General features: G+C 37.9%; 1 protein-coding gene across 9 annotated transcripts in view; it reads right to left on the bottom strand.

The window, feature by feature from the left end:
- Positions 1 to 410: 410 nt before the first annotated feature.
- The window catches only part of agrn (agrin), a 225,661-nt gene continuing 212,259 nt past the window's right edge, over positions 411 to 13,812 (bottom strand). For 5 of the 9 annotated variants that reach the window (XM_047806904.1, XM_047806911.1, XM_047806905.1 and 2 more), the window contains 5 exons: positions 13,168 to 13,255; positions 9,310 to 9,342; positions 6,199 to 6,423; positions 6,004 to 6,107; positions 411 to 3,187 (listed from right to left, as the gene is read on the bottom strand). In XM_047806904.1, coding sequence (XP_047662860.1) covers positions 3,030 to 3,187; positions 6,004 to 6,107; positions 6,199 to 6,423; positions 9,310 to 9,342; positions 13,168 to 13,255 — 608 coding nt within the window. In that variant the 3' untranslated portion in view covers positions 411 to 3,029. The remainder of the gene's footprint in view (positions 3,188 to 6,003; positions 6,108 to 6,198; positions 6,424 to 9,309; positions 9,343 to 13,167; positions 13,256 to 13,812) is intronic. The other 4 variants (XM_047806908.1, XM_047806909.1, XM_027170330.2 and 1 more) reach the window with 1 other exon arrangement.

Raw genomic sequence — 13,812 nt, 5'->3', positions numbered from 1 at the left:
TGTCCAGTCTCCTCATTAACACTACCTGCTTCTACATTCATGTTAATTACACTAACATCACTCTCGTGCCGGACTTCTATATTAATGATGACATTAACATGGATTGAAATATTGAGTAAGAAAAGAACCTTTTGTTCTTCAGAGCTAACAGTAAACCCTGACTGTTATCCCATATGTTTAGTATGTTTTTTCCAATTGAACATCATTAACTGCACTAATAATGTGAAATCAGTGCAACACAAATGCTAACTCACAGGAAAATATTAAAAATATGTCACATACCAACAAATTTGCACTGTCGATCCTCAACACAGCAAACATATGCCAACAGAAATACAGTTCGTTTGGAATGTGTTGTGGAATTTTCCTTTGCATTTTCAGTACTGAAACAAACAGTTGACTTCGACAGATGAGTTTGTTTTACACTTTATTTCATGGTGGTGGGAACACAAGACACAAGTAATAAAGTTAGTAATGGGAATGTCATGCCACTCTCATTCTGAGCACTGCCCTTCAGGAATATCTGAATCAAAACAGTAGTTTACAAAGGCCAGTAATGGAATCCACTCAAAGACATAAATAGATATTGAAAATAGCATTTAAACAGTAAATATTCTATCTGTAGAGTCCAGAACGTCCATTTTTTTTTAGGTATTCTGGGATATTCTCATAAACAGTATTAATACAAATATTAATATCTATGAATTCATTTACACAATGTGGTGATGTGGCTAATATAGAGGCTAAACAGAGAGCATGGAGTAGATTATTAAAGACGTCGACTCTGTCACCGGTGAGTGAAGATGGGTTTAAGGCAATTCTCAGACAGTTCCCATCCAGACATTGGATGTTCATGCGTGCGCCCCATCTTCATGAGCCCAGCACTCTGTCCTATCAGCGTCCTCCAAGCATGCAGGAGGTCCCTTTTGTTTTTGTTTTAAAAAAAGAAAAAAAGAAAAAAAAAAAGAACTAACCATGGAGGAAAAGATAAGGATAAACCAATATGGACACTATGTAAGAAAGGAAAGATGTTCAGCTAATACAGAAATACTGGGCTGTTGGGTTTTGGTTTGTAACACTACAAAACCCTTCACTGTAATCAATATATATATACAGTATATATATATACCAATATATGATTGTTTTTCTCCCCGAACACACAGGAACAGAATATGTGAAACTGACAGACAAGTTAGAATTGCTTCCAGTGTATAATACTAAAAAAATAATAAATCCACAGATGCGCATTATTCATTTACATAGAGATAGGGCTATATAAAACGATTCAGGTGTCTCACTGCTTTAAAAAAAACAAAAGAAAGGAAAAAACAAAAGAAAATTAATTAAAAAAAGAAAAAAGGATAGTTTTTTTCTCCACAAAATAACAACAGGATACTTTACTGTGAACAAGCATGATTTTTTTTTTTTTTTTTTTGTGTAGTTTTGGACTTGTATTGAAACTAAAATATTTCTTACAATGTTCAGGTCAGCAGTACAAACAATTGCATCACATTTGTTTTCAAACATGTTACAAAAATCATTTTCATATAACAAACCCCATGCATTATTATTATTATAATTCATCTTTTTAATAATAATAATATTATTATTATTATTACTATTATTATTTTATTTGTTATTGTTTTTGATACGTTTGCTTATTTTAACAGCTGATCCAGGACCAGTCAGAAAATTCAAGCGACTAGACATCAAACGCCAGGGTCTAGACATCCCTTTTTTTTCTATGCAAGTGCTGACGGTAATCATTTAATAGTAGCGCTTGAAGGAAAATCCTGATGAGTTCAGGAAAGACTGAAAATGAGACGGATATGTCAGTGTTCTTGCAATCGCCCTGCTGTCATCTGTTTTCTGTCGCTCCCCTTTCGTCTCCTTGTGCTACGATGCCTCCTCATGGCAGAGACTAGTGTAGCAGCCATTTCTTACTTTTAGAGCGTGACAGACTGACGCATGCAAAACAAGGTCTATCGTTTTATTCGCCCAAACTCAAAAAGAAATAAAAAGTCAAAACAAACAACCAACCAACTAACCAAGCAAACACCTTAAATCAGAAGATACATAAACATTGCAATGCAACACAACCAACTCAAGTTTTGCCCTGAAAGGAATAAGAAAGTTCAAGATAAACCAAGACAAACTGAACTTCACGTGTAAAAGGTTGCATGCAGCAAGTGGTCATTCTTAAGGATTAGATACGGCGCACGGCACACGAGACGGATGCTTGTGATGGAAAAGACTTACAGTATTTCTCATTGTTCACAGTCTCTTGTATTATTGTTCTATCAATTGCTAACATCTTGAATGTCAGTCACTGAGTTCAGCTTGATATTTCAGACATTTCTGAAGAGCTATGCAAATATTTTGTTGAGCTCTGAAGCTCTGTGTTAGCAAGGAGCTTAAAACCATAAATAGAAATGGGGCTGGATGCTGGTTACTGGACTAATGGGACTTGAACACTTGTTCAGCTAAATTAACGCTGACCGTCCGTTAGTAAAGATAAAAGTCACACATGCTTTGTTTGGGAGAACGCTGCTGAAAGCGATAGGCATTACCCATAGCAGCAGCTTAGTGGAATGTACATGGTGTACTACAACGTAGGAAATTATGGCACCAAGAGAAGGCAGTCTAGAGAAGACAAACAGCACCTACCTTATTCACCATTTCAAGTAATGAGCAAGATAATGATTTTTGTTTTCTGGTGTTCTAAAAACAACACCGCAAATATAATACATATTTTCTTGTCTTGCGACACCATGTAACTGCAATTTGGGGAAAAAAAATTAAAAAAATGTAGATGAATGGAGGCGCCGATCCGATCAAACTATATATATATATATATATATATATATATATATATATATATATTTATATATATATATATATATATAATGGAAACAAACCAAAATTAAAACAATGCCGTCTTTTTTCCAATATAAAAAGCAATGAAAAGTATACAAAAATAGAAAATAATTACAGCAGTAGACATGGTGTTAAGAGGAGGTGGTGCCAGGCTATTTGGCTGAACAGTGTAATATTTTGGGGCTGTTTAAGGCGTCCTCTACTAGATGCAAATCCACGCCGTCTACGATCACGTCTTTCACACAACCCACAAAGCCTGTACTGTAGGCCTTGGGAAGACGACGGGCCACAGCCATATCCTCAAGTCCACCTATCGCAGGACAGAGAGTGATGAAAGAAAGGAAGAGTAAAATAAGATAAAACAGAGATAAAACATAGAAAATCAAGGCAAATAACAGGAAACCTACACAATAAATATCTGATTTAAAAGGTTATAGCTCAACATATCGTATAACACCAGTTATTGTTAAAGCGAGCCAAGAGCAATTTAGAAGTCATCTGATGTAGTTATTTTAATGCTGCTGGGATTTTGTTCTTGCTGGGAGAAAAAATACAATTACAGGCTACTTGTGGGGAAATAAAAGCAGATTGTGCTGTGCCTCAGCAAGGAGAGCAAATACTAAGTACATACTGTTTGACATGCTATATAGGTATTGACAAAAGGTTCTGGGCTACTAAGCAGAAGGATGTGAACATTTATAGTATTGAAGAACAAGGATGTGAAGACATAAAGTATGGTATTCATAAAAATTCTGTAAATTTCTTAAAAATGTTCGTAACCTAATCATGCTCCAGCGTGTGAATACATTTCCACATATAAAGACTAACTAATGTAAATCTTGACTTGAGACAGCTTGAGAGAATAGACACACAGTGGGTGAGCAGATGCTGCAAACCATTCACTCTTGCTTGATAGGACTAAATCTGGTATTTCAGAGATTTCACCGATCACCATAAGTCACTAGCAGGTTATCCTGAGACCAACTGGTTGTCATAAGCTGATCATTCACAACCGGGCATGTTCATTACCAAAGCTACCAGAAGGTAAGGATGGCCAATACATTGATATGCAAAAAGTATATAGTATATGAAAGAAACAACAAATGCTAAGGGTGTGGTGTATTTGTGGGTGGAAAAGCTGGTGTGAAGTGTTTGAAAAAGGGATGATAAAAATAGAGTGTAACCCTCAAACAGTTGAGCAGATCAAAAAGCGTTGTGCTCGACTGTGGGGATGCATTCTGATAACGTGAGAGTGAGAGCACCATTCTTCTTCCTTCAACACTTTCCCTTTTGAAAACTCTCGACTCACATTTTCTGGGATTCTAGCAGTGGATAGAAGATAAAAATGAGCTACATTGCGTTGTGCATCCTGTGGTTCATTTATTTTCTCTGCCTTCCTCTTTAATCTGTCATGAGCATTGAAATAGGACGATCTACTGGGTTAATTTCATGCGACAAATAATTCAGTAAATAAATAATCAGGAATGAAAGAGAGGATTTTAAGAGGAGGCTCTTGATGTGCGGGTTGCTGAATGATAATGTATTCTAGCTGCGGGGTGACTGTGGCACCTGCTCCATTGCTCTGGAACAGAGGTTTGAGGGCTTTTGCTACTGCACTCGGATTTGTGAAAAAAAATTATATAAGCGACTCCAATATTTCAGCTTTAGCAGACTTTTCAACTTTCCTGTGCTCTCTCTGAGTTCTGTCAATCTTTGACCCTCAGTTAAATAGGTCACAGCAGGGAAGATTTTAACCCATGCAGGTCAGTGTCTCTGAGTTTGACTACCAACTATGGGATAAACCTGCGTTATACTACAGCGCTGTTACATTCTCATCTTTTTTTTTATTTATTTTTTTGCAGCATTAGCAACTTCAAGGGAAGAAAGGGGACGAGGCTGTCGAGGAAATGGATGTTTATAATAGCTATAACTTGTGATAAGTGATAAATCTTTTTTCCAAAAGGTTTTATAGGGTTACTTGCTGTGATATATGAGGCATAAAACACTTTAAGATGTGCATTTATTATAAAATAGTCAACTGGCTGGTAAGAAACTCCACCACCACCACCACCACCACCACCAGAGTCATTCACTTAATTTTTAATAAATCCTCCCCATGACAGCGTTCGTCCATGTTTAAATTCAAACACTGGGGCAGTAGTGAAAATCTAAGATCACACAGTCATAATCTTATGCTATAAATGACCAGTGAACGATATTCCAAAACAAACAGGACCTAGACTCACTATATAAAAATGAAACATTTCATATCACTTTTAGATGATTTTCTCGCAGAAGCCTGTAGTCTTAGGACACCAGATTCTTTTCCTTGAACTTGGTTTCTGCCCCGAGGTTCTTTTACACTAAGAATTCTCTTTGGTTCATTCGAGAAAAGCTAGCCAACAGACAGGGATTCACTAGCTTTCTCACCCATTAATCTGTTTGTTAAAGACGAATCAGAGCTAAATTGCTAGATTTGGATCGTTTGATATATTTAATGAAACCATAAGGCAAAAAGAAACATTTGTTTTGAGACGTGTGGGAAGAAGCGAGAGTGAAGCAGCTGTGAACACAGTAACACTCGAGGGGGATTTCTGCCTCAACAAACAGCATTAAGGAAAAAGCCCTGTGTGAACACGGTCACAGTCTGCTTCATGTGTGAAAACTATTCATTTGTGTGTTTGGGTGTCCAACATTGTCGTGTCACTTCCTGCATTCAGAGACAGAATTTCTTGAAGATGTACACTATTTTTAAATATAAAAAGTACAGTATTATTCAATTAAAATTAAAAAAAGCCAAAGTCTGACAACGTTAGTTCATCACTGAAAAAACCCCAACTAAATCTGTAATATGTTACTTAAATAAACACCAATAAGTTCATCGTGAGATATAAACTATATTGTTTTGAAAAAAACAAAACAAAAAACAAACAAACACACACACAACATTAAGGTATTAAATTCACAATTCAGCTGTAAGGAAAACTCCCTTTACAATACTCAGGGCTCGAAAGCTAAATGATTGTGGTATATTCAGTTAAATACGTATATTATATACGTATATACGTAGATATAGAGAAAGACTAAAGAGAGAATAGTGTATTACAGGATGTACAGGTGTCTTACCCAGCCAAAGGGCACCATCTGTATCCAGCTGAGTGGCAGCCAGAGGTGAGGAGCCTGTCACTGCTGCCTCATTGCCGACTTGCAGAGATCCGTCCCTCAGAGCCCTAGTCAGAGCGAGAGCGAGAGAGACTCACATACAGTACAATATCAACTTAACTTGCTTGAACTTATTCTGTTGCTGAAGTTACAACATACCTGCTAGCTTTAATGCGGATCCAGTGATTAGTGTTGACCCGCACCGATGATCGCAAGACTACTGGTTTGGAACCAAGGTCGTAGGTCATCTGGACACGTCCATCCACGATGGCCAACGCAATGTAGTCAGAACGTTCCACACCTTTTCCACTCCACAGGAGAAGACCATGAGTGGCCTCAGTTTTGATGCTTAGCTCAAACTTGTTCACCAGCAAGGCCTTCTCACTACACCAGGGAGAAAAAAAGAGATGAGCGCATGTAACTGATGTGTCATATCTGTAAGATACATCACTCTTGTTTCTGTGCTGCTGTCATCCTTCTGAGGATGTCTGTAAGGCCCTGAACATGAAACAGGAAATGATATCATTTTTTTAAAATATAATTTCTTTTTAGCCTGTGTGTGCATGGTGATATAAAAATATTGTAAAGATGATTAGAGGTAGTTAGTGAGTTTGATGGAGAATGAAACACGTAGCCTCAAACGTAGGCTTTTATCTTGATGATACTCATGAATATGTACACAATTTGTTTAGGAACAAAATTATTTAGTTCAGGTTGTTGCCTTCTGTTGTGCAATGAAATAATATTGTGTAAGTGAGTAGCAGACTGGATTTTACACGTCAATATACTAGCCATGGTTTGATCAGTTTTTAGATTTGTTTGCAGTGATAGTGCCACCTGGTGTTAAAGCTATAAGGGGGAACATTAAAAACACACTCGGCAGGCACTTATTTCCAGGGATTTCAGAACAGCGTAACAGATATTGCATCATCGGGTAGGCTTGGCCTATTTGATAATCTAACCCTATCCGTAGTTTTTGGTTGTTTATTTGTTGTCTAAAATAAATCTACCTGTATGACTGTTTTGTCCTTCATAGTATGCTGTTTTTTTTTTTTTTTTTAATAGACCGTTTTTAGAAGACCTCCGGAAACACGCCCATTTTACGACCCCTGTAATTTAGTGAATGCCAAACACACTCACTGGTGAAGTTCTGTTAGTATCGCTTCAGTCCATTTCAGAAATAAAGGCAGATCTCTAAGAGCTCTAAGTCTGTGTTCATTTTACAAAAGTCTGTATCAATTTAACTTACTCGAAGGAAGTCAGGTAATAATTATGTGAATTACGATTTGTGTATCTCATTAGGAAACATTTAAATTCTGACTTGTGGCTGGTCAACGATAAGGTCCTCATAAAGTCTACAAGACAGCAAGGTAAGACCTGATAAGGTCTACCTGCTGTTTCCATGTGGGAAGGCAAGCCAATGCACTAATGTAGTCAAATCCTGTGAGGTTTTCATGGTTCATTACTAAACTAGGGCACGCTGAGGGAGGGAGAACTTGGCGCGTGAACACGGGAATGAGAGATAGAGCTGGTGACACACTTTAGGTTAGTGTCAACTTAAGATGTTTACTTCATCCGGTGCTGTTCCCCAGAGTGATTCCCTTCCTGTGGAGTGGGGAGGAAGGATGCTCATATTAGCTGCTCTCTGATCTGTGGTTTTGATCTGTTCAGTCGTTGCACACTTCAGTAGGGAGGTGGAAGGGATGAGACACATTTTATTGTCACCCACTCTGGCAAATGCTTGAAGCCCATACTGTAGATGTAGGCAAGAGGTACAGAGGACTGGCCCTCTGGTCAGCATCGACATGTTCGTCACAACACCACATGCATACGCCTCACACTCCCACTTCACACTTGCTTCTTATCTCACACACACCTCTCACTCCCTCAGCTCACATACAAGTCTATTTAAAAAAAAACAACAGCTCTTTTGTTCAGTATTAAGAGAGTCATTGTGCATAAGTCTGTATCTGAGTGCAATGGCGTGTGGGTTTGAGAAGATCAATTGATTATTTATTTATCAATTGAGGAGAAACACTGACAACATAATTGACAAGGCACGAGACAAAACGTGATACAACACAAGACACAACACAAATGTAGCAAAACAAAACAGTGAACACAAAGACAACTGAAGAACACAAACAAAAGCGGATAGAGCAGGTGGCGAGAGGGCATGAATCTTCACACCACACAGGAGAGCAGAGCACACACTGGCACGCTCTAGCAAACTGTGGGATCACTGCTTGTTTGCTGATGCGTCATGGATACTGTTCCTCACAGACGGAAGTTTGCACTCAAGTTCTGAGATTAACGGTTTGAGATAGCAATACAGCTCATAGTTTTAGCTGTGTTTAACATGGCGCAGGTGAACAGAGAGTCCAGAGTCAACCACCATATGCTATCTCCAATTTAGGGAGCTATCAGGCTGTCTTCTTCTGTAGAGCACACCGTGTGTGTGTGTGTGTGTTACCTTTTATTGTAAGCTTAAATTACTTAAACCCATGAAGCAGAGAAGTCGTAAGAAACCAGGCTGTGCTGCTATTTTTTTTTCTTCTATGCCCAACAAAGGTTTCTCATCTATCGCACCATTGCCTATGTGTATCACTATGTAAAGGCTCCCATCTTGAGGAGCACTCTTACAATTACAAATATTGACGAAGTTGCATTTCTTTAATTAAAAGACAAAATTTCATTATGCAAATCGTGTTCGACAAGGCCATGATGGAGTAAAGATGCATAATTATTTGGTGTAATTGAATTCCTCCCTAATGAGACACATATAATGTGCTGACTCGACTCTTTCCACCAAATTCCCCCACCACAGGGCTGCCAGCCAAAGCTTTACATCCCCTGGACCTCTCCAAACTGTTACTTATATGATTATACCATCATTAGGAATTAATATATAGCTTCTAAACATTGATGAAATCAAAACCTGAATCCACTACGTACAAACATTGCAATAAATATGCACAGAGGATTGCGCTAACATTTTGGAGATGCTTTGTGCAATGGAGTGGTGCTTCATGTTCATTACTTTCATTAAATATTGTAGGCTGAATTAGCTTAATGGTCAGAAGATGGTTATGTTTAGGGGGCAGGTCCTTACTCAGGCAATTAAAATGTACTGCTCAGAAATCTCCAGAAGAAAATATGAGGCATGTCATTTCTTAATAAAAAATTTCAAGCTGTGGCAATTAGCCCATATGGAGGAAAGAGGGAAGAGGGCAACATGCCAGGACATGCAGTTCGGTCAGGGGGACTCACCTCTGATCTGAAGGGGTCTCCAGAGACTCAGGGCTTAGAGGAGCAGGGGAGAAAATAAAGGGCATGCAATAAGCTTAAGAGGGTGAAGGGGGCAACTTTTGATCGTGCCCTCACTAGGGTAAAGAAGCACAAAGACCAAAGAAGGCCTCTGTCATAGAGCTGGAAGTTCTTCAGTTTAATCTAGTTAACGTGTCGTTAAGGCTTTATAGACAAAGTTATAATGTCATATAAAAATGAACACTGGGCTGTTACTGTACAAAGACTGGAATAGCAACAAGGACACATAAGTGTCCCTATGCCACATCAATGTTGGTTTCATACTCATCCACTAAATTCAAGTGGATGAGATGTCAGAGTGCCAGAAACTGAGTGACAGTTGGAGACTTGACAAAGAAAGTGGAAGAGATGCATGGAACAATCTGGAAGGGATAAAAATACACACCATTGAAATAAACTGGAAGTCCAAAAAAACTGCAAAGAGTGAATTTGTAAAGTGAGTGAGTTAGTGTGAGTGAGCAGGGGAGCTTATTGGAAGTAAAAGTGAGTGAATGATTTATATAACCAATATCAAGCTTTCTCAAGCAAAGCCAATCAAAAACAAGGCACTCCATCAAGAAAGCAATGGGGTCACATATCTAATTATGAAAAGGCAGCAGTAGAAAACTGGTCACTGAAATCATAGGGAATTGGGAAATTGATCCAGGGTTGCAGAGAAAACAAGTATGAATGAAGACAGATAGGCCTTCCAGTAAACAGTAAAAGCAATATTACGATATTCCAGCCAGCAACAGTCCCAGTGTATTAAAGTCCTCTTAGGAGATCATTAACGTTTTGGCATTTATACAGGAAGTGATGCGAATTAAACATTAGGCCAGTGGAAAATCCACTTTAGAAGCCCTTGCCCTTAAACTGTATTGATGTTTGAGGCAGCCCACTCACATTATTGGACGTTTAGCACGTCTCGGTTAAGGGCATTTGATTGCCCTTAAAAAAAAAAACAACAACAATTATTTAATTACTTTGTTACTTCCTTTCTTGGCTGGTGACACATTTGCCAGATATAATGGTTAATGATTTGACGAAGAAAAATGACATGGCTTAAATGTTAGAGGTATTCTCCACAAGAGCAATTTCGCATAATTTAAAATAAATTAAAAAGCCGCCAAAGTTAAGACCAGAGATCAGTTTAGCCATTACCCAGTTAATTACATTCTGAAAAAAAAAATAAAAACAAAATAATATAAAGTAAGTGCTACTAAATGGGAGACCGTTACAGATTGGGCATTTCACTAATGGAGCAGTTAAAAGGCCATTCTACACTAGCCTGAAAAAAAAATGCCAGTTCAAAAATGATATAAACTTATTTAAAGGGTTCACACAGGGTGAAAAAACACAAAGCAATCATCAAAGTAGCAGTTAAATGGGGCCTCATTCAAATTCACATAACAGTTAATCACATTCACTGCAGGTATATGGATATATTTGCTCTAATTGAGTTCTGCATGCTTTGTGTGGTGGTACACTGCAGTGTCTTTGGCGAACACAATGCTCATCATGCATGCCGAGCATGCGCCCTATAATGCACCTGATGAGAAAGTGAACACCTGATTAACAGAATTTTACAGCATATAAAAAAGGAATACAAAGCACGGCTCTCAAAAAGATAATCCCTGCTATTTCATGAATATTCATTTTACGTGATATTTAATGAAAAAAAAAAACAAATGAAAAAAAAATAATTAGGTTAATTACTGAAATGTGTACACAACAGGGTTAGTTGGGCTTGTGTCGATCTCAAAATACACCGGAGTTACTTACTCAGGGATCTCATTGGTCAGTTGGCTTGGGTGCAGAGAGAAGACAACAAGGAACATTCATATAAGACACAGACGAGACAGACAAACAGATAGACAAGAAGACAGGCAGGAGGGTAGACGATAGAGTGTACAGAAAGACAAAGAGGTCAAGACTAAATATTAATCTAAAGCCATACTGGTTGACGTTTGGGCTAGTTAAATGTTGCGGTACAATGTGTTTGGGTGATTAGTATTTTATTCCTTTTTTGCCCTGTAGACTCAATCACCAATCACCAATAATTCTTGTTATATTTTGTACTTTTGAGAACCAATTGTTCATGATTAAATGATATGTAAATGTCATTTCAAACATTTCTTGGTGGTGCAAGACACATGACCTTCTGCATTTGAGACATGGTAGAAACTACATTTTTGCTAGATGGATTAATTAGCAATTTGCATGGATAGCATGATCTTTTCAGAATCCTAAATACACAGTCAGGCAGAAATGCTGAAAAAAACTAGTGATACTTAGTAAAAAAAAAAGTGGTAACTCTGTGGTTAAGATGTACAGTAAAGCTTTAGATACCAGGATTACCAAGCTGCCAATGTTGGGCCATAAGTAAGGCCCTTATTCAACTACGCGGTTGTATAAATGGTGTCTGTCGAATGTTATAAATGTATAATAGAGCGCAGTGCTCTTATAGAGTATAAAATACTATACTGTAATGTGAATACAACACACCATCACCACATACATGAAGTATTTTAGTTGGGATTTGAATAATGTCATTCGTGTACAAATATAATACCATAATACAAAAGATACTACAGAACAAAGATACTACGGAACAATATGGGATTAGCTACCAAAAAACAACAACAACAACAACAACAACAACCTAGGAGCAACATTAACAGGAGAGTTTAAGGAATAAATGAACACCAAAAGCGGAAATTCAATTCCTTATACATCCCTAGTCTGTATTGTTTTGCTTGCTAGGTTGGGAGATATCCAGCAAAATGGCATTATGTCACAGTTTTTAATTCATTCAAGTTTTAAGTCAGTCAGTGTTGAATTTTCTATAACAGGAGCACTGATACTGTAATACTGCCAAATATTTTTCTGCAAGAAGAAGGTTTAATATTGATAGAAGGAGACTCCATGGTGAACACTTTATAAAAGTCTATGCAAAAACTGATCGCTTAAGTTAAGCAACGAAAGCCTTCAGAGGAGTAAACTTTGCACTTTGCGTTTTATCATTAACAAGAAGAACAGCATTTGAAAGAGAATGAGGAAGAGAGAAAGGAGCTCGTGAGTGAAAGCCTTTGTGCTGGGCTGTATCGCATCAACCTTTAACTAACTACTTTCCTATAACAGCATGACCACATTTTAGCCTAAATTAAATTTTACAAACACAAATACACTGAAGCTTGTGGCTTTTATTGCATTTATGTGTCTACCCCGAAATCCTGTTTACGAGAGCAGAATATAAGGACCAATGGCTATTAGGACACTAATAGGACGCTTCACAATGCACTTAGCATCACTTCTACTTATTACAAGCAAATTAATAACATTTTGACATGCCTATTGGCCCAACATCTGAAAACTCACAGGCATATAAGGCTAACCCAGAATTCCTGGAACAAGGAATTAGCTCATGACTGAAGAAGAAGGCAATTAGAGAGAGAGAGAGAGAGAGAGAGAGAGAGAGAGAGAGAGAGAGAGAGAGAGAGAGATGGTGCTTTTTTGATATGCACTCTAACAGAGATGTGAGGCTTTAGTAATGGTTAAGGGGGTTCAGTGCAATACATCAGCACTCCACAGGACAGTACTGAGAGGATGTCGCTCCAGGCAGTATGGTAATTGGAAGCAGCCAACTAATTAGAAAGACTTCCTAAAAACCATAGACAGGGTGCTAAAGAACGGGCCATTAGCTCAAACCAGGAGGGGCCTAAACGATTTAACTTTTAATCAGGCCCATACAGAGAGAGGGTGCCATAACTTATTCAGGGTGCACAGGAGAACATTTCAGTGCTGGTGAGAACACCTCCTTACCTCTTGGTGACGCCGTTGTGATATTCGATGAACGTTCGGCCGTCAAAAGCAATGGCCTCGGACTCCCCGGCTGCTTTCTCGTAGGTAGCTGGAAAAGGTTAGAAGGTGGTAAGGAATTTATCGCTTCCTAATAATTATATGTGCAAATGTGATGTATTGTAATTTTCATGCCTGTGTGAATTAATGTTGGAGGAACAACAAGGTTAATGAGGTTTGTTTTAAAGTTTCTGAAGTTGTTTTAATGTAGCTTATGTGCCTGTGTTGAGAATACAAATGAAAGTGGATAGTGGAAAGTCTCTCAAATGTAGAGCACTCAGTGATAAACACACACTCAGTGTCTTGGGTGGCTTTATAGTGTGATAAACACTTAACACATATGACAGAAGAATTTCACTTTAGCAACTTTGCGTGTGTGTGATAGGGAAAAGGGTTAATATTCTTTATACACCAATGCACACTGAAGCCACTCTGATTACACCTAAAGGTGCTGATTAATTTCCTATAGCAGCATGGCTCTGACTGGGCATATTATTGTACTTGTTCTAATATGTCATTGATTAAAAAATGAACATGCTCTTATATTTTTAAAAAGTGTGATTATAGAGAAACTTTCTGTAAGATAGTTAATTAACATTTCCTGGAAGA

This window comes from Tachysurus fulvidraco, chromosome 23 (assembly GCF_022655615.1).
Source record: "Tachysurus fulvidraco isolate hzauxx_2018 chromosome 23, HZAU_PFXX_2.0, whole genome shotgun sequence".
NCBI classification, from domain to species: Eukaryota; Metazoa; Chordata; class Actinopteri; order Siluriformes; family Bagridae; genus Tachysurus; species Tachysurus fulvidraco.
Note: the sequence above shows the minus strand (reverse complement) of the source record. Positions and strands in the feature narration are given on the sequence as shown.